At 46.8% G+C, this 21,985-nt stretch overlaps 1 protein-coding gene across 1 annotated transcript in view; it reads right to left on the minus strand.

Moving 5' to 3' along the window:
* The window catches only part of LOC149341563 (sodium/nucleoside cotransporter 1-like), a 44,095-nt gene extending 22,649 nt beyond the window's left edge, over nt 1–21,446 (minus strand). The window contains exons 1-4 of the mRNA XM_089546683.1: nt 21,393–21,446; nt 20,268–20,450; nt 15,134–15,456; nt 972–1,119 (exon numbers count right to left, since the gene is read on the minus strand). Of these exons, the coding sequence (XP_089402809.1) occupies nt 972–1,119; nt 15,134–15,456; nt 20,268–20,450; nt 21,393–21,446 (708 nt within the window). The remainder of the gene's footprint in view (nt 1–971; nt 1,120–15,133; nt 15,457–20,267; nt 20,451–21,392) is intronic.
* Nucleotides 21,447–21,985: the final 539 nt, after the last annotated feature.

Raw genomic sequence — 21,985 nt, forward strand, 5'->3', positions numbered from 1 at the left:
TTTCGAATCTATGTGGCTATACGCACTCCCGATGCAGTGAACTAGGATAAATGTATTGAGAGGAATAATGAGGACTCAATCTTTGAAAAACGCAGCGAAATAAAAAAAAAACCTAGAATGATCATGCCAGTTCGAACAATGAGACAGTAAGAGTAAATGTACCACTCGACGAACACTTGTGCACATTCCATGGCGTTTCTAACTGGTCTGACCGTCCCAGTCAGGGCGTGTACAGTTACGAGCAATAAAATTGAATGTAGGCTTAAAGTATCGGCGACTGTATAAATGATTTCACTGATCAGAATTCCCCGACCTAACTTTCCAAGCATTCGTCTCGCCATGCAACCGTTTGGTAATAGTTTCTGCTCTCTTCATTATTACGCTCTCCCGGGGGCGCCTTCCAATCTCCATGTCTACAGGCAGTTAATTTCCCCTCGCTAATTTCAAAAACTCATTCTTTCAGCCTCACTCATGGTGCCCGATCTCCTGCCCATGGGGATATTGAGCTACCTGAATTCCAGCTTTTTAAAACTGATCTTGCTGAAGTTGCACCTCATTATTATAATCTTTCTCCAGTGCCTGCTAATTGGGAGATAAATAACGAGCATCTTTATTTGCGTCATTTTTATCTCTGCCGATAGCGTCATTGATGACCTGTTATTTACTTTCATTCATCCTTTGCATTATTCGTTGTTGTCAAATATCTCGTACTAACAGCGCCGGGCTCCCTCATCAGTCCAATTTGTGCGTTCGTATTCATTACTTGTACAGTCTTAAGTGACAACGGGCCCCGTAAGTGCGTAGTTCGAGTTCCGCCGTTTCGTAAAATGCGTCGGTAATCAACCCGCATGCCCGCACGCTGGAAAATTCTAGGGGCACCCGGTATCGGGGAAGATGCTGTGTCAAACAAGCAGCCCGCATGCGACACAAAACAAACACATTCGTGTGGATCGAAGCTCTCGAATAATTACCTGACCGCGATCCCTTGAAAACGTGTAGCCCAGCAGCAGCAAGACGGCGATTCCGGCGAGCGAAGTCATTCGCTTTAACTCGCCGTTAATGTCCCATAGCACAGCCGCGAAGAGAACTGCCAGTACCGCGCCCCATATTTTGTTCCTCCTGCACACAAACAATGGAAGAGCACAGGCGGAAACATTTAATTGTAATCCGATCGAGCATGCAAGACCGCTTCACAGCGCAGCTGCGAGGAAACTTGAACGCTCCTTTTTGTTCATTTTTTAGCGCGTTTATAATGACACAGAAACTCCGCCACTCAGAGAAGTGATGGCCTTACGGCCTGTTTTTGAGAGCCCTACCAATAATTGCCTTTTGCGCACTAGCCACTAGTAAGCGCGCCACCCTCGATCTTGCGGGCGCGTCAATTCTCTCGTCTTGCTTTTCACGCCTCTAGCGTGAATCTTTTTTGTTTGTTTTATTCTTTCCTTTCGATTAAGGTCAAGTACCAAGCGCAACTGCATGCATAATTTCGAGCCACCTCGACCACAAGCCGCGTACTACTAATTCGTTTTTACTGCTGGACTCTCAACTGAGCGTCGCCGAACTCAGGCCCGTGTCCTTAATGGTAATCAGTAATAAACATGTAGCAGCCAAAAACCTATAATACGACTCGACGTCCGCTTCTACATCCACAAAACTGCAATGTTCACATTCGTCCCACATTAATTAGTGTTAAAGAGACAGCCATTCTTCTGAGTTGGGGCACTAAAGTGGACACTAGAGTGAGAACCAAAAATAACACGATTATGTCTCGTGAAGTAATGAGCCTAATCACGTGAAACTTTCCTGCGCGAGAACTTTGAAAGAGACTGTATGCGTAAAACAGATGCACCAGGCAAATGCCTAAAATATTGGAGGAACGCTTGCAACACAAACGATCAAACCCTGGTTTTAAGTGTTCTGTACATGACAAATTCGATGCTTCGTCCGCGAGCAAATTGTATCATACTATATACCAATTAGATGGCGAAGGGTATTTGGAGTCTAAGATCAGGCTTTCTTTACCATGTAAAGACCATGAGCCTGCAAACAATGAAAAGCTGTCTGGTAACACTGCTTTCTTGAAGCCATTGTTGTTTTCTCTATGCCGTCAACTTTTAAACACCTGCCAGCTACTAATAACTTCAAATGTGTTTCTGTTTGCCTTAAATGTAATGCTGGCACACTTTTCTGCAACAAGTCGGTGCAGTTTTCCGGGGCATAAGGTGAGACGTGCGCCTGAATGAATGCGGGTCCCGATACGAGTCGGAAACCAACTTAGCATGATGATTCTGGCTCTTCGCAGTGCGTAGTTACGCAACTGAGGACTGCAGTAAGGGACGATGTATGGACATGAAAACATTTAGTAACCACAATGAGCACGGGAACGGTACCTTGAGCAGCATGGCCCATGCGTTGCGTTTTCTACACTGCAGGTCGTCACTGCTTTGTGCTTCTGCATTGCGATAGTCATCCATGCAACATGCAACCTCTTCCAACCATCTGGGCCGGATAAGTGTACTTGCTTTGTAGAGATGCTTGGGCCCCTCCCCTTGCTCGCTCGGCAACGTCGTCGAAAGAGGCAGCATCATCACAACCAGATTTAAAAGATTATACAGCAACCATTTGCAACTCACTTAGAGCGAGAAGTGTGCCTTTAGCAGCATGCTCGTACACTACGCACGCTTCTGAACTCTGCTAGTTTGTGAAAACCGTTATTTATACGCCAAGTAGACTAATAATTCCTTTCTAGTATTGTTCTCGTGTTCATGAGTTATTATCAACCTCGCACTTGAATATATAGATCTCATCTTTGCTGTTCTGCGGTATGCAGAGGTTGAGAAAAATTTCTGTTCCTGTGACTCGGAGTAACCGGAATGTGTAATTTGTTGTGCTAGAGCATCATGGCGCATGATCGGTGGAGGCTGCCACACACCAAACACTAGGTGAAATACTGTGTCTCGTTAAGAGACAGCTCCAAGAGGATGATGCAAAATTAACGCTGAATATGTTGTGTTCCAGGACATTAGTCCGTGAGGACATTGTGAAAATATTCTCCTAAATTTAACATCCTGAAGCAACACATTGGTTATGACTCCTATGAGGGACGCCGTAGTGTAGGGCTCCGGATTAATTCAGATCGCCGGATGTTTTTCAACCTGCGCCTTCACAACACAGCACAAGGGCACTTGCGCATTTCGCCTGTATCGAAATGCGGTCGCCTCGGCCGGGATCGAACCCGCGACTTGGAATCAGCAGCCGAGTGCCAAAACCGCTGAGCCAGCGCGAGTAAATTACTGTCCTACTCACAGGCCTTGAGGTTTCTCCAGAACAACAATCAGCTAGAAAGAATAAGGTAGCCAATAATATTGAAGACATCAAGGTAAGCAATCGTACAATTGAAAAAATTCGATGAAATATGCATGCGCCTGTCATGCCTGGAACAAAAAGGGCTCGAAATCAATGAACTTCGGATGGAAACACCCTAAACACCCTAAAGAACTGCACTAGCCAACCTGACCAATAAATTCGATTCACTTATAAAACGCATAAAAGAAATCCAGGAGGAACAGTTTTGTTTTCCTTGGAACTCCTGATTATCAAGAAACATACACACTACGGAAAAGTTTCTTGCAATATTATCCTGCTCTAGTGATCAGAATTTGACCACTAATGTCGTCCAACGTGCTCATAAGATGGGTCGTTATAATTAATCTCGATGCCACTCAATTTCAGGCAAATATATCTGCTTCAAATAAAGAAAACCGCTGTTTTCTGCAGTTATCGTTTTGAGGATCATAACAGGATTACATCTGAAGATTTTTTGCCTGAAACTAGACCAGAGTGCAAAAGGATAATGAAACACGTCAGCTCACAACATGTACATTCACCTTTTCATCTAAAATATAACAAGCTGTTCATGGATAAAAAGTGATAAGTCAGCGATTATCTGAACGCCGTTATCAGAGAGATAATAAATTGCGCTGCTGCCATTGAGACAAACCATGCATTCCAACAATCTCAATCGACTCTTACGAGCGGGCGATGTCCAAGGGGCAGAGATGCGTCTGCAAGTAATTTGTCAGTTCGTTACACGGATATTCGAAGCGTCCCAAACAAGCGTATATCCCGTCATCCTGTTATTGACACAAGCGACGCAGACATCCTAGTTCTCACAGAAACCTGGTTATCTCTGCAGAGGCTTTCAAATCTGCTAGCGATTTTTGCTGTTCCTCATCGCAGAGGAAACAGGTAGGCGGAACACTTTTCACCGTAAAAACGAACCTGACTTCATCACTTATCCGTATACCCATCACTTCAGAAGAAAATTCGGCATGCTTTTAAATCGCGGCTAATAAACTAATTATAAGTGCATGCTACAGACCCCTAACTCCGATGCCTTACTTTGTTTGCTGCCTACACGATTTCATAAAATCTACGATGAAATTTCAACTTCCCTTAACTAAAATATCCGGGGTTGAAGAGTCTCGAAAACGTGTGGGCCCCCGCAAGGAGGTTTTCGAACACGTGCCTGTTAACATTTTGCAAACTCCTACGCCTTCCTTTGTTTGCTGCCTACACGATTCCATTAAATCTACGATGAAATTTCAACTTCCCTTAAAGGGCCCGTGCCCACCCCAGCGCAGCAGACACTCTCTACCTCTCTTTGAGCGAGCCTCCTCTCCTTCCATTCCCTCCTCGAAATTCTTCTCTCCCGCTCCTCGTCGAGTAGGCTCGGCAAGGCAAAATCACCCCTTCCTTCTCCGGTGTAAGCCGGGGGCGTGGTGTCTGTGGAGTGCGTCACAGGGCGACGTCATGGCCCCGCCTTCAATAGAATTCTTTTCTTGGTTTTTGCATTTTCTCCGCACACTGAACGATCGAGAGGCGCGATCGGCTCGACCACCTAGACTTGTTAGCGAGCGCATCCTTTCATACATCTGTTTGTCATTCCCAGTTAACGAGCCACGTTTTCATTTTCTTTTAGGCCTCCCCACCGTTTCACGAGCGGAGGGGCGGAAGTCGGTTGTGTTCGAAACACACGGCGAAGCGCGGACCCGGCAACCGCCCGTTTGCTTTTCTCCACGCGTGTTTGTGTTCTGTGTGTTTGTGTCTTTTCTCCGCTCCAAAGCATATGTCATTCATTGGAGTCAAGGCGTACGCAAGGTGCACGAAAGATAAGCGGTGTGTGTGCGGAGCGGTCAAGTGGGCGAGCGAGGGAAAGGCTCTGCTGCACTACTAATTAAAACCTTGTTTTGGGGGGCTCGCATAGAAGAAAAGAAACTGAGAAGGGAGCGCGCACGCAGAGCGTCTCGTGACGTGACCACGGCGGGGGGGGGGAGGGGGGGGGGGGCGAACCAACTCCCTCAGTTTTACTATTTTTTTACTTTTTATGGCTAGGGTTCAAGGCTGTCGCCGCACGCTCCCTCCGCAGTTTTTTTTTTTTGTTCCTTCATGGGGGTTTGTAGGCATGAGCCAGAACAGAAGGCGCTGCGGAAAGCCTTGTGCAGACGACGCGACGCCAAGGCTACGCCCAACCTTCTCCCGTCAGTCAGAACGATGCACCAATGGAGTGCCTTTAGCGAAAGTAGCCCCCCTTGACGTCAGCGGGGTGCAGAGTAGTGGGCCGGGCCCGTTTTTGAAGGAAGGAAAGAATGAACGGGCTTTGATTTGAATTTTCGCAGCTTTTCGGGGCGCGCATGGCTCTAGTATTTTGCAGAGGTTATCTTCGATGCCTCATCTATGCAGTGGGCTTGTTTTTCAAAAATGTCCGGACCCTGGGCAGTGGCCCTTTAACTAAAATATCCGGGGTTGAAGAGTCTCGCAAACGTATGGGCCCCCGCAAGGAGGTTTTCGAACACGTGCCTTTTAACGTTTTGCAAAATGTTACTGAGCCGAAAACAATATCGGGTAGCACTAAAAATATTCTAGATTTAGCACTCGCTGCTCTGCCTTATTAAGATCGACGTCAACAAGTCTCGCCGGGTGGCCGCCAGCACACCTGTTTCTACTGTGCATAGCTGCGAGCAACTTCAGCGTGATTACTTTCGGGCCTGCCGCCTTGGACCGCACGCACGGAGAGGACCCAGGTGCCAGCTGACTTCAATTACGGAGTTTGCCCGGTTGGAGTGCAGGACCAAAACCAGACCCCCTTCACAAAGTGCCTGCACGTGTAGAACGCCGCCGCCGCCGCCGCCTCGGGGAGACGAACGTTATCTTCCCCATTTGCCGTGACCGTGCCAGGGAACAAAGGGCCTCGTCTCCTGTTGCTCTTTGGCGTGCCAAGCATCGCGACAAGCTGGCGGGCATCATCTCCGACCCAAGCACGAAGAACCACTTTCGGCCTTTTCGTGACCTCGCGTCCGGCCTCGAGCGGCGGGTGTCTTTGATTATCAGCAGATGTCGGTGACCCGCAGAAACCTTCGACTGGCCGGAGGCCATCACCTACCGCAGTCAACGCTACCTCGACGACAACCTTCTTTCTCTCAGACTCCACATGTGACGGGGGCGTGGCCCTAAGTGCAGTGGTGTGTTTGTGCGCACAAGTTTGTGTTGTTTGTGATCTGGGCCCCTCCCACCCCGGCGTGGGCGTCCTCAACCTAGGGAGTTTAGGGAAGGCGAACAGTATAAATGTCGAGAACGAATGCGGCAGAGCAGCTCACTTCAGAACTCACTAGAGCCTCTCTTAGCCTCCCATAGAGCCTCTTTTGGAGCCTCACTTCAGTCTCTAACCATGTTGTAAAAAGATGTAAATAAACCCTCTTGTAATCTTCCTCCCATCACTTAACTCTTTGACATGGCGGCACTCCTGTCCTGGTGGTGGTGGGAACGGGTGTCGAAGCTTGACCACGGTTCCGTCAAGCGAGCAGCAGCAGCAGCAGCGAGCTAGCAACGACGCCGAACCGACCCATCTTCGCCAACAACTGGTGGCAGCGCCAACAGCCTTAAATCTGATACGAAATAACATGTTTGTCTAAACTAGATCACCCTCTTTTTCTAAACTTTCGAGTTAGGGCTTCAAGAAACCTTTTAAAAATGACGCTAATGCAGTTCACGATTATACGTATGCGAATTTCGATGCCATTAACACTGGGTTAGGTTCTATTTTTCATATTCTTTGCATAATTTTGACACTCGCCGAACTGAGAAAAACTAACATTTTTAGCAACAATTTTAGAGAAGTAACCCACATATATATCCCACAATTTGCCGTACTCTCGAATCCAAAAACCGCCTGGTACAACAAAGACGTTAGAAGACTGCAACCGCAAAAAAAAATGCCTGCATTGTTAAGCTAAGGATGACCATACGGAAGAACGCTAGTTGGCGTACAAATTGGACGCTGCTGCTAACACTAGATTCCTTTCCACCACAAAGACAAATTTCTTAAGAACTAGACTACCTTCAATGCTCACTGACAACCCGAAAAGCCTTGGAATTGTATTAATCCGAGTAAAAGCCTTATTCCGCTGAGAGATTCAAATGACCAAAGCGTTTCAGAGAGTGAATTGCCAGCGCTACTGAATGAATTCTACGAAACTAACTTTTCTAGTGATTTTGTCTCAGTTGCCAATGCTTCCTGTTCTGGGCTACATAACCAGGCCTCTAAATGCAGTGGACCCTGTATAGTACATATCCAGAAACTTATACACTGTCAGTTAAATTATTCGTTGTCTGAAAAATTATTCCTCTCCCGACTATGATGGCATTAATGTGGAATTACTTAGGAGCACTAACATATTTTCCATATTACTTTCCAAAAATTTTTCACCAAATCGCAGACCGAGAAAGCCTGCCACGCGGCGGGAAAATAGGCAAGGTGGGGCCGGTCTTCAGACCCGGTAGCATGCAATCAGTCCCATTACGCTTACCTGTATTGCCTGCAAGGTTTTGGAGCATGCAATATTCATGAGTTTCAGGCCTAAAGAGGGCGCCACCAGCCATGCAGTATGGGGACAACTGGATGATCACAAACGGCCATTATGTTTCACTGCATTCGTTTATGACACGTTTCCTGACTCGACTTGAACTGCTTGCGCGGTCTTTTTGTTTTTGTTTTTTTTTTGCGTGGTGCATAGAATTGTTCATAAAAAAACACAAACATTGTTTTTTACTACAGTCGAATCAGTGCGGAAGCACGAATTTGCGCTACGTAGAAGACGACAAAGAGCGGGCTGTGCCGCAGGACGGAGCGCTCGCGCTAGGCTAGCGTTTCGGACATACACCAGACGATTTTGATAGGCCCTGAACCTCCGCATTAGTGCTTTGGCACTAAAACTTTAATACCGTGCTTCTAGATGACGGTGAAAGTGCACGAAGACAACGCGATGCCCGACGCCTGGTGTCCAGCTGCCTATCACAGCATCCGACATGCTGACTCAGCCCAGATACCGACAGTCTAGAAGTAAAAGTGCCCGTTCCCAAACTGATACTGTATTTAATTAACTTTGCGCGCACTACTCCCAGCCGCGACCATCGCGTATACATATGAACAATGTAGATAGGCACACGGGTTGTGCGAAGTAGGGCGAGTTAAGGAATCACTTGTGGTCTGCAATCGGAGCTCTCTACTGTGATGCCCTCATTCCCAAGCTACAATCGGAGCTCTCTACTGTGATGCCCTCATTCCCAAGGCGCACATATAATACTGTGCGATGTCAGTGCACGTTAAAGAACCCCAGGTGGTCGAAATTTCCGGAGCCCTCCACTACGGCGTCTCTCATAGGCTTAGTTGCTTTGGGACGTTAAACCCCATTAACCAAACGAAACCAAAACTGAATCTACAGTAAGTCACTCGAATACCGTAGCTAAACGCACGCCAGCGCAGTCCGGTCAAGAACAATTAAGGAAGTTTGTACGCTTTATTATAAGAATACACTGAAGATAAATTAGAAAATTGATAAAACCCGATACATAATTCATAAACACTCCAAGTATGATAGTTTTGTAAACATAAATTATAAATGCGCAGCGGTTCTTTGCTAGTACTGCAAAACATTGAAAATATTTAAACCACGCGATTTATTTTATTTACACATATACTGTGCTGCTCCAACTGATGGCCGAGTAGGAACGAACTGCACTGGCACAAGTGTCATCTCCTTGAGCTAGAGACTCCCGTTAGCAGCACAATAATAATTATGCCCTAAGACCAAGCAAAAATGGCGCAGTTCATGGATCTCAGGTATATCTTAGCACATAAAGTCCCTGCGACATTAGGCAGCCGAAAAAATTCTCTTATATATTTCATAAGACGTCAGTGGAAACTATCAAGTACAGCAGCATACTTCAGTTTTTTAGCAAAAACCTTATTCACACGTGCCGTTAAAATAACCAGTTTATTTTTTTTCAACAACATATTTGAGGCCTTTCAAGTTGAACGGCGTAAGGACATCATTTACGATAAAAGCTATGCAAGCATATAAACCGAGTTTAATCCAAACGCGCACCACCATGCGCTGTCTCCACATATTTCAAATAAAATTTGGTCCGCACAGCGGTTTCTGTGATCAGTTCTAAGGAAGTTCTCGTGATCATAAGATATCTGAATCAAGGAAAAACTCCTCACACGGAATTTCGAACTTACTACGAAAGGAAAGAAGAGAAATGTAGAAGTTAAAGCCACCGCCGGTATCGAGCATTATGAAGATAAGGACCCGTTTCGCCGCGTGACGGCGAGTCAGGTTTTTTTTATTTCTTCGCAATTCGGAGGATCGAAATCGAGTGATATTTTTTTCGACCGAATTCGGATATAAATCTGGTTATTCAGCAAAATGTCCAGAATTCGGAGTTTTTCTGGTCGTTTCTCGCACCGAAGGATAATTTACAATTAGGGATCGTTTTTGTGTAGCTCATAAAATGCTGTGTATTTTGCTCATCATGTTCATGGAAATGGAAGGTGTACAACTGTTTTGTCTCGGGCGTTACCACTTCTTGCGCAGCACTTCCATGCTCATACAAGACTGAATTGCCTTTGTACACTGAAAACAATAACTGAGTATCGAAGTGACCGTTTTAAACGCGGAAAAGCTTTGGAGCAGGCTGTCGCTGTGGATAGCGCTTCATACAGCAATGTCAGTAAGGTTAATAATCAGTACCCGTGTTTTGGCTTCACGCTTATAAAATGTGCTTTTCAAAATCATCTGAAATTGAGACGCGTCATGAATACTAACCGTAAAAAAAATAAATAATTTAAGTGAATAATATCCGTGAAGAGAAGAGTATACAACAGCTGTATTCTACCGGTACTCACCTATAGGGGCAGAAACGTGGAGGCTAACAAAGAGGGTTCAGCTTAAGTTAAGAACAACGCAGCGAGTTATGGAAAGGAAAATGACAGGTGTAACGTTAAGAGGTCGGAAGAGGGCGGAGTGGGTGAGGGAACAAACGCGGGTTAATGACATCTTCGTTGAAATCAAGAGGAAGAAATGGGCTTGGGCAGGGCATGCAATGCGAAGGCAAGATAACCGCTGGTCCTTAAGGGTAACGGAGTGGATTCCAAGAGAAAGCAAACGTAGCAGGGGACGGCAGAAAGTTAAGTGGGCGGATGAGATTAAGAAGTTTGCGGGGATGCAGTGGCGGCAACTGACAAAGGACAGGGTTAATTGGAGAGACATGGGAGAGGCCTTTGCCCTGCAGTGGGTGTAGTCAGGCTGATGATGATGCTGGTGATGATGATGATGATGATGATGATGATGATGATGATGATGATGATGAAGTGAAAACAGCCCTCTTCAATAAATAAAAGGTAACCGTTGGTTTAAGTGCTGTATGTTCTTTTGTGTGCTGGAAAATGCGCTTTTTCGATCAGAAATTGGGATCAACCCAATAAAAAAAAAGTTGTTCGGGGTGAAAGAATTGAATAAAATCGGGCTTTACCAGAAATCGAAAGACTTTAGATATACACTAACATGGTTAATTTCCTTGAACCAAATTCAGTTCTTATTTCCTCACAGCGTGGGTTCAGAAAACCCCAATCCTGTGAAATTCAGCTTTTGCGTTTGGAGCACAAGATACATGCCATTATTGTTAACTGTTCATACACAGACTGGGTATTCTTAGACTTTTCAAGGTCTTTTCAAGGTGCTACTTCGTAAATGCCATCAAATTCATCCTCATAACCACCTACGACAGGTGTATTGAATATTTCCTCATTAACCACCGCCAGCTCTTTTGTCATCTATTATCTCTAGTACACTTTAACGATTTGCCTGATTGTACTTCTTCTAATAATTTATGCGTAGACGAGTGAGTACTGTTCCGAGAGATTTAAAATGACAGTGGTACCAAACTCTTGATTCAAACAATTTCTAACTGGTAAGACAGCTCCCTAATAGAAATAATCTTGATAAATGTAAAGTAATGTGAATAAGTCGAACCTCAAGTACCACTCCTTTTTACTACCTGATTGGTTCCTCGTTAGATACAGCAACTTCCTATAAATATTTGGGTGTTGATAAAGCTGATCATTTAACATGAAACCTAAAATTAGTCACCTCATCAATAGCGTTAATCGCGCTTCAGGATATATACTCGCATGATTGAACATTTCTCTTCCTTTTCACTCAACCTGCAAGGAGTAAACTAAAGTACGGAGCCTCGATTTGGTGTGCTGGCGTGTTTCCTTAGCCTGATATTCATACATATTCCGGTTTGTTTATTATACCGCTGGCCGCATGGAAGCGACCCGTTGTAAACTACTTCCTTATCGCACTCAACAATCTTAGTTCCTGCACAATCCAACATCGTGGAATGCGATCTTGTTTCCTTGCTGCTAATTTTTTCTCAGTTCCACCAGCTTCTTACGAGCAGAAAAGTTGACTGCAACGCCGTGCCTGCTCGTAGTCTTAAAAGGTGATGCGGTGCTTCGTTGATGCACGGAAGTACAATAGCTGTACACTGTACAAGCGACTCGCTGGACAAAGAAGAATATGTATTATCACCAGACTCGGAGACGACAGCCCGTGAAAGCGGAACACCTACTCCTGCAATCTGGCTACCCGCTGTCATCGTTGTAAAAAATGCCAGTCTCGCTTTCCTAACACCACCATCCCAGCTCACGCCGAGAGCCAAGTTCAAAGATAACTTATCGAAGCATACCAAATTAGGGCTACTGGAAGAGAAAAATTTGTCAGCACCGCATGCATAGCTCTTTCGGGTAGTGAGTTTGAATGGTTAGGGATATTGCGCTGATCTCAAGAGGAGCAGTTCCTCTTTATTTTTTTCTTTTGCACATTTTTTTGTGACATAACCTTATGCCGCAGTATCAAACCTACGTTTCTGTATTTAAAAAAAAAGGCTCTTTCCCGAGTAATAAAATCAGATGAGAGTACACGCTTCGTCTGTCGAGTTCTTCCTTTGTGTCCGTCTTCGTCTTTCAGAACCAGTCTGGCGCGGTTTGCTGCAGAGCGCCAAATTAACGAGACATCTACTTTTCGGGAAAGCGCTTTCAAAGAATAACGTTTCAGAATGTCTTCAAAAGTACATTTTCCCGGTGCTGTGACTCAGGCTCTCAAAAGGCAACTTGAAAACTTCGCGCCTTCAAACCTGGGCCAGTGCTATAAATCACGGCTAGATAAGGAGCAGGGATAACCTTTATCGACAGGAACGTTTTGAACAAAGGGAACTGCATAAGAAAGCACCGCGCGTCGGAGAGCTCCGGTAAGGCTCGCAGATTTCTGTCCGAAATGGCGCTGTAATCCCGCTCTGAAAGCAGTTCGCATCCGGTCATGAGATACCAAGGGCAAGGAATACATAAGGGCAAAAACTTCACAGACGTAAGCCATATTACAGCCTAGATCACCTCGATTCCTAGACCGTGGCTTTAAAGAATAAAGAATGGGACCTCCCATCTAGCATTAAAAGCTCAGAACACATGGAACAAGCCGAAAAGACCCAAGACGATAGCGGAGCTTTAGGACACAGTTCATGCCACCTGCTGGCTAAAAATGTGTCCGCAATAAATATTATTTCATTCATGATCACGGACAAACAGAGGAGGAAGCATAACAATTATATACGTCAAATAAACATACGATGGCGGAAGCCCAGAAGAAAGAAGAAAACATCTGCGATGGTAATAGGGTCTTGGAGCAGGCAACGTCGACATAACAAAGACTCTCCCGAACAACAAAACAAACTGCGAGCTATCTTGCTCAAAAACGCCCATGCACTGAAATTTCAGCGAATGGTAAACAATCTGCGGAGGCCGAAATTACACCGGTGTGCACTTCCCCATAACCTATGCAAGGAAATAAGCACACATTAACTTACAGCATTCTTCATCCCTTTTTTCTTTCTTATATTGCAGTAGTGCGTTCTGTGTTGCTGGCAGTTACAATGTTTTGTAATCGGAACAAGATGATGAAGAGAAGCGTCCAGGCGCCAAGTGTAAAAGAACGTATGTGAAGAAAACTTGCCGTAGCGCGTCTGGAACTCATGTCTGTGGCAAACCTCATCAAGTCTCAGCTATATATCGACAGCTGCTGGCTATGTTCTGCCAAAAAAAAAGAGTTTTTACGATGTAAGCTGGAACGACGGTGGAAAATGAGATGGCGCGAAACATCCGAGTGACGTCACGGTCAAAGAAACGCTGTAGTGCACGCAACTGTCATTTATATCGCGTGAACGTAGCTCGTACACATGTCCGTTAGCGTCGCATTGACAACCTTTGGGTCTACTATGGCAGTTGCTTATTTCTCCTGTAAGGTTTTGATTAATTTATCTGTCCCTCGTTCACTGTCATGCAGTTATCAGTGAGGCCCTTTTGCGATGCTGTCACCTACGCAGAAAGCGCGGCGCTTCCAGCGTTGAACACCAAGCTAATTCGATCATTTGAAGCGTCTATTTGATTTAATATAATGGCGAATTTCATTCTGCGATCCGGAGCGAGTTTCCTTGCCCCGTGAAACCGAAAAGCGCGATGCAATTGGCGATTTGGATTCAGATCTTGAGTTCTGATTGGACCGCGACGAATACCTTGCTTCTCCGCAGATAAATCTGCTCCGGATCGCCGTTCGGAATACGACTAAGTTCCACGTGAGCAAGGTACGGCTCCTATGAACATCGAATTCCTGCTCCATTATCAACGCCATGGTGCGCTTTGGAATCATGCAGTAAACAAGAACAGTGCTAGAGCGTTGCAGCCAGCGAATGACGAAATACCTTGTTTCGAATTTGCCGATCGAGTTTTAATCTGGCATCATATATATTCAGAGCTCCAAACAGACAACGAATAGTTGCGTCTAGACCTGTCGATTTCCAGCATTGGGTAGAGCGAGATTACAAATGATGAACGCAACAGCTGGTCGTGTTCCTTCAACTGGCACGGACTAAAGGCCGCTACCATAAGACAAGCGCGATTTGCCAGCTCGTCAAGCTTATACACCTTCCTCTTCCATGCATAGCTTCAATCTACACTGCGCTTTTCCTTTACACGCGCATGAACACACTCATACACATTGGAGGTGTGGCGAAAATACGGATGTGAATAATCTCGGCATCAACCGAAAATTGTGGTAAAACAAATTGACTGCGACAGCAACGCCTAGGCATGCGTTTGGAATTCCCTGCCGTAAAGTTGCGAACTGATTGATATGAACCGGCTGACACTTTTCAGGCGTCGCATCTTGTATCAATTTTTGCTCTGTTCATTCTTACGCCTCTTTGCCATTCAACACGTACTTTGCTACCGAAACCAGTTACTGGCGTTTCTTACCAGCTGCCACTCCTGTCGTCAAAACTGTAAGTTAGGAATAACAAAAGTGAAAAAGAATGATTTCTTCGATGCATTTCAAGCGCAAAACGACAAAGATACGAGGAGAACGACGGGAAGAACCCAGAAGCTGTATTTCAAGGGAACGTTTATCGAAAAAGAGAAAGATTTTCGTTCAGAAGAAGGCAAACATAACAGGCACGTAAGGAGAGAAGAATCGGCCTCACTCTTCCTCTCTTCGTGCTCGGAAAACGTGAACACTTTCTGTCCTAGTTCTCCTTTTTTCTTACAAATAAAAGTAAAAATAACAGGCGGGTGATTCGGGGAATGATTAGTTCGAAGGAACGGCCCCAGCGCTCGCTTTGACCTCCCGCATACTGGGTACAGCCTGAGAAGCTAGTAGCAGATCCTCGCGAGGCGTCTCACCAGGCGAGCAGCCTGTCCAGGCCGGGTCTCCTCCTCGCTAGCGCGTCGAGGCCCGCGGTGGCGGCGACAAGCGCGAGTGCGGCGTAGGCGAGTAGCGTGATCGCCAGCAGCAGGCGGCTGCCCCCGCACCAGCCCTCGGCGCGCTCCCATCCGTCGGCCACGCACCAGGCCAGGTACACGTGGTACAGCACCGCCAGCAGGGCCTCGCTCGCGAAGTGCGCCGTGCGCCACCGCGCCACACGACGCCGCGAGAAGGCGTGCGCCGCCGACCAGCGCAGGCTGGTCGACGCCATTAGCGCGTCACTGTGTTCGTAAGGCACCAGCTGCGAGGAAGGAGTTTAGTTTTCTAGTTAGTTCGTTGGTTGGTTAGTTAGTTGTTAACTGTTGTTTTCAGAAGTCAGTTGTTTAGCAAGGGTCTCCGAAATCACGGATGGAAAACTGGTTTGTTAAAACCTGCTTATGTTTCTGCACGGATATACTCAACAGCACGCGGGAGTAAACTTGAGGGACACTTAAGCGTCTTTATAATGCGCAAGCTTTGCGTATGTCCCAAACGCATACAAATGGCAACATTGCACTCAAAACGAGTCTAGGGATTGGATTAGATCGTTTTCAAGCAATTTCGACTATTGATTATGTAGAAAAAAAGAGGTACACAGTCATACCAAAGACTTCTTTAAAAAAATGACTCTGGCTTAGCTAAGGTTAAGCCTGGATATCTCGAAGCGAAAAGCTCTCTCTGCTTTTCAGCCAACCCCAAGCTACCACTTCTGGATCGGTGTTTCTGCGCCGGCCGACTGTTGCTTCTTCTCCTTCCATGGCGAGTGTCTGCGCCTGTTATATGGGCAAGCGCACCTTATAGACCCCTCCTTTCAAATGCGCACTGCGCACGGCTGCGGCGAAAGGTCAAACGGTGGCGAGGAGGAGAAGCGGTGGCGCTAGAGTTACTGTATAGGCGGCGACATGCGCAGTAGCGCGCGGCGGCGACGATGGCTGCGGCAGCAGGGGCCACCTGCGCTCCGCGTGACGTCACTCGGTTTCGCGCATGCGCAGCTGTGGCAAACCTGTAGTGTGGCTCACGCGAAGCGCGGTGTTGACGATTCCAGTGAAGCTTTTCGCTTCAAAACGCCTCGGCAAAAATTAGCAGCGCAAAAGGCGGGACATGAAGAGAGACCCATACACGAGCGCTTACTAGCAACTGAAAAGATTTTATTGTTGCAACGGCAATACATAGCGCAGGCCACGCCCACAGCATAAAAACATAAAAACGTTAGTAGCATGATTCTTCGCATCTTCAGCAAGCAAGAAATCCGATCTCTTTTCTTGCGTTTGTCAAAATGATCTTGCATATTTCAGAATATGCGGTACACTTGCAGGTGGCCACGTGTTGAAATAAGTTCTTTCTCGCGCCGTCTTTGATCTTCTATTATGTTCTCTCAGTCTACTATTTGAACAGCGCTCAGACTGTCCTATGTATAGTGACCCGCATGATTTCATTTCATTTATTGTACCTCTCAGGGCCAGAGGAATTACAGAGGGGGAGTGGCAAAACACAAGAATAAGCTCAGAAAATACAGCGAAGAGACACATTTAAATAACACATGAGTATACAAAGTAAGCTATAGCTTCGCGGAACCTGTCATAATTATTGATGCCGGCAATACCTATGGGAAGGTGATTCCAGTCACGCGAGGTACGCAGCAAAACTGACTGGGAAAAATATTTGGTATTAGAAGAAACTAAACCGACTTTATGATCATGGTCAGTACGATGGGATACATAAAATGGCTGTGGGATAAGGCGATCGCGCAGTACAGGATGATGGTACAACTTGTGAAATAATGCGATACGAGACACTTTTCGACGAAGTGACAGCGATGGAAGAGAAAGGCTAGACTTCGTAGTAGTTACGCTTGCAGTGCGATTGTAATTAGTGAGAATGAAACGCGCAGAGTTAATATGAACCATCTCAAGAGCAGTAATATGACTGTCATAAGGAGGGTCCCAGACTTATGATGCATAGTCCAGTTTAGAACGAATTAGTGTTTTATATAGCAAAAGTTTCACAGAAGAAGGAACGTTGAAAAAATGGCGACGTAAGTAATCTAGCATGCGATGATAATGGTATAGCGTAGACAACTTCTTTCTTACATCCAGTAGAAGCCTTTTCGTGTTCCTCTTCGCACTGTTTTGGCGGCCGGTCTTCTTGGTTGACCATCTTGCAAATATTTTCCAGTTTGTTAGGAACAGAAAAAAAAAACAGCCTTACGTCGGACCGTCCCAAGCTGTTTTCAGAGGAAGACCCACGCAGCGCAAAAAAATTTGAAAGATGGCCAACCGAGAAGACCGGCTGCCAAAAGAGAGCGAAAAGAAACTCGTAAATACTTTCACTGAATGTAAAAAAGAAGCCTACGCTATACCATTATCATGCTGGTCTCCATACATAGGACAGACCGGGCGCTGTTTAAATGATTGGCTGAGAGAACATAATAAAGATATCAAAGACGGAGCGAGAAAGAACTTACGTGAACACGTGGCCACCCTCCATTGCACCGCAAATTTTTACAGAAGCAAGGTGCTGAGGAGTGCGCAAACTATTTTAAGCGCATGTCATTCAAAAAAGAGCAGTCAGCACTCCTTCTGTCAACCTGAGGTGAGAAAAGTCTTGTTGCTCGGTTTTAAGGGTGTTGTTTTTTTTTTTAGGCTGTTGGCGTGGCCTGCGATATATATTGCCGTTGCTGCAATAAATTTATTTCAGTTGCTAGTCAGCGCTCGTCTATGTGCCTCTCTTCTTGTCCCGTCTGTTGCGCTGCTAATTTTTGTGTCACGAACCAACAAGCCCTGCTAATTCCTCTCTTGGACCTCTTACGTGGTACTTTGCTTACCTTTGTCTTTTGGACATACTAGACAACTTCTACTAGGATTGAAAATTGCTTGAAGAAGTATTATGAGGCAGTTGGCTGGCGTAAAAGGCTCAACAGCTCAACAATTTTTCAATTTCTCTTTCCTGCCAAAATGAGTCCCGTCGAAATGTGCACCCGCGCTCGTAAAGACGCACAGAACACCAAGGAGGCCTATTAGTGAAATATAAAAACACGCTGAATAGTTATTACGCACGCAAAATTATGGTATGTAAGTGCACCGTTTTCCGTATGCCGGAATTCGTAGCAGTAAGGACACACGTGACCAGCGGCAGCAAAAAAAAATTATCTGTGGTTCAACCCGGATGAACCTAATAAGACGAGCGAAAGCTATGTTAAGCACGTTATACATGGTTTAGCTTTTATTAAACTTCACTGCATATCGATTCGTCGTACTTACACACTGGGCCAGGCGAATCGTATGGTCGGTGAGCCTCCGGCTTGACTCTTCGCAAACCATCGACGAAAGGTTCCCATCGATGGTTCATGCACTGGTCGAAGCAGAGGCATGGGCAGCCTCATCTGCTCGTTTCCGCTCTCGTCTAGCATGCTCACTTTTCAGTTTCTTCTCGAATCCTGCTTCGCTCCTCTTCGGTTTCGGCTTGTAATCGGGTACGTTGTAACTCTTTTGCCAATCCAATCTGACGCCTTCCCATATCGTAAGGACCATCAGATTCCGCTGGACGGTGACGATACATCATCGAAGCACCAGCTCCGGCACGTTGTTCATCCATGACTTCGTGTGAAGGTCAACACACGCCACACGCTTTTAGCGAACGGCGCGTCACGCAATTTCCGGCACTTGCGAGAGTGCCGTCGGCTCCGCAACGCAGCAATGGCGAGGCGCAGAGAGTCACGTGATTCGATAGTTGCTATGCGAGCCAGCGGCATCGGCTCGACGCGCATAGCTGTGGCGAGGCGTGGCGAGTCACGTGGTATGACGCCAGAGCCAAGCCTCCGCTCCTCTTGGTTTGAAGGTCAAATTTCATAGCCACATGACCTTTAGCTTTGTAGGGGAGGAGTAGAGCTTTCGTTCATTGCCAGGGGACCCCCAGGCTCCCTACGACCGCTTGGGGGTCCCCTGGCGCAGCCTTTCGAAGACATCGACACTCTTGTTACCATCACATTCTGCTTTATTGCATATCATCGCTCATATTAATTCGCGACGCTAATTAGCGGCCTTAATTCACCTAATGCTCCAGTAATGTAATATGCCCACAGTGCGCTGAACGAACGTTCCTCAGTGGTGTGTAAATAACATGCCCGGCTTCCGGCCCAAAGAGCAGCGGCACCATTCCGCTTGACCACCTTTCTTTCCTTTCGGCGAAACTGCTTTTCTACGCTACTAACCTCTCGGCCAATCAAGGTTTTCTAGTCACAACGACGCTGACGCCGGGTTTTCGGCCGTACGGGACCTCTAACGTCATCGCGTTATAAGTACCGCGGCGCCGGCGTCTCTTCCGATAGGCCGGCAGCAGCGCCGTGCGCGGTATTGAAGCGGCACACTCCGTCTGAGGTAATTGTGCTAGAAGACTATATACTGATCAATTTTACAGGAAACGGCACCTTTGGCCGAAGAGCGCCATGGCATGAGGCATTTTCCGTTTGCACAAGCTTGGGTCAAAGACCCGTTTTCCATGCATTTCACCCGAAATAAACCACGCACAAGGTCAGGCGAAATCTAGTACCCGATGTATCGTCGGTCGGTACTCGGCGGCACTAGGGATCGAACCCCTCTCCTCCCGCATGTGAGGTGGATGCTCAAACCACTAAGCCATCGCTGCTGCGGTTAGAGGATTCTTGCTCTTAGTGACGTAACCAGCGGGCCACGTTAATGGCATAAACGCGAGACAGCATTCTCAAATTTCAGCTCGACCATTTGACACATTTTTTTTGCGGCAGCAACTGACAAGCTTTTTAAGTGAACTAGGTAAGATCAATAAGGTCGACCAGAGGTTCCGCATAATCGTTGTGCAGCTAATAGCATTACCTTGCCGAATGCTAGAATCTGTGCCCAGACGTTCCGCCTCATCGGTCGTTAAATATGACCGTCGAGAGCAGTCGTTGCGTAGACTGTGTCCTTTCTGAGCTCGTTCTCTTGGGTGCGAGCACGCGCCAGCAGCCTTCACCCGTACGACTGCCGCCTTACTTCTGACCCTGACCACGCAAGAGCTATCCACGGGCCACGGCAGTTGAAGCTCTTCGACACTCACTCGCTCAGCCATGGTGGTCATGCTGGAGCTCGCCCTTTTGGTGTACGTAACAGTTGACTCGAGGAGGTTGAGGGGGGCCACCGGAGCTCGCCTGCTCTCGTCCCTGTCTGCAGGGTGCTGTTCGGCACTAGCCAACGGAGGTGCCGCTTCTGTCTCAGTCGCTGCGGCCTTTTCCGGCACCGCCTATAAGGTAAAGCATTTCGGTTACGTTAGTTTAACGCCGGGCGGAATGATACTCGAGTTCAGCGTAGTGTATAGTGTGCGTCACTTTAGTCAGTCCAAACTGTTTATTAGATAGTTATAGCTGCAGAACATTGCTTTTTCAAGCTGGATTAGCTGCCCAGCTGGATGTCTTACAGCTGCGCGAAAAAAAAAGAGTTCTGCAGCCTGTTGGGATCAACGAATTCCTTGCGCACGTTGCCTATGCGACGTATGCAAGCTGGGACCGCCAGTGAACCCCGAATTCCTGAGCTGTAGTGACGGTTTGGTTTACGAGGATTTAACGTCCCAAAGCGACACATGCTATGAAGGACGTCGTAGTGAAGGGCTACGGAAATTTCGACCACCTGGGGTTCTTTAACGTGCACTGACAAGCACAGTACACGGCCCTCTAGAATTTCGCCTTCATCGGCCGGGATCGAACCCGCGTCGTTAGGGTCAGCAGCCGAGCCCCATAACCACTGAGCCACCACGGTGGCTAAATTTGAAGTTTTCAATCAATGGGAGAATAACAAAAACAGAAGAAAAACAACCATGTGAAGCCGCTGGGATCCGGCCCCACGACCTTTGACTTTCGCGTCCGGTGCTCTACCAACTGAGCTACGGCCACGGCTGTCCACTCTTTTGCTTTGGGGGGTGTTTATGTGTAGTGTAACCGAACCCCAACTGAGTGTGCTCACCAGCGTCGTCCGGAGCGACGGACGTAGCACGTCCTGTATTACCGCAAGAGCCACGAGCAACTCTTTCCATTCCCTTGTCCCCGAGGGAAGTACGCTTCGCCACGATGCAGAGTTGATCGGACACAGTGCGAATGCATAATTACGCTTCAGTCGTTGCCGGTTCTTCATACAATGGAGAAGCGAGCGACTAAACGCACCTATACGCCCGATACAAATCACAGCCTACCTCGGTGTCGCAACGTCCGACGGCGAACGATGTCTTGCGCTTGGGCTTCTTCATTGCGCTAGGCGCTGGTTGCAGTTACCCTTGGCTCTTCTCGATGCCTGTTGCGAGGAGGATTTCAAGCAAGGCGAATTCAGCAGCGCTTTCGTACTCTCCTCGTTTTCTTCTTCGTCGCCTCCTGATCGCATGCACGCGCCTAGCTGGAGAATTGACCGCCTCCTTACGCTACTGACGTAGGTAGGAGAGAATAAAAAAATCTAGAGAACTTCCGTTGTATCATCAATCATGGTAGAAAAGGAAATATTCACAGACGATCGGTGTGATTGATGAGGCAAAGTGTGCGTTAGCAGCATGTGATTTCTGGAAGTGTCATCCGCTCGTTTTATTCCTGCCAAGCGTACAAATTGTGCATGGGATTTCGCCTCGTGTTCATTGTGTGTTATGTCATTAGCGTCTGCAACAACCAACCGGGAGCAGGCGACCATGCTTCTACAACGAGTTGCAGTCTAAAGAGTCCATCATTTAAAAACTGATGGACTTTTAACGACTTTTTCTTCTTAGCCTAATACTTGACGAATGTGCAGAAGTACTAAAGT

Source organism: Amblyomma mixtum, chromosome 5 (assembly GCF_055824585.1).
Source record: "Amblyomma mixtum isolate Tamu chromosome 5, ASM5582458v1, whole genome shotgun sequence".
NCBI lineage: Eukaryota > Metazoa > Arthropoda > Arachnida > Ixodida > Ixodidae > Amblyomma > Amblyomma mixtum.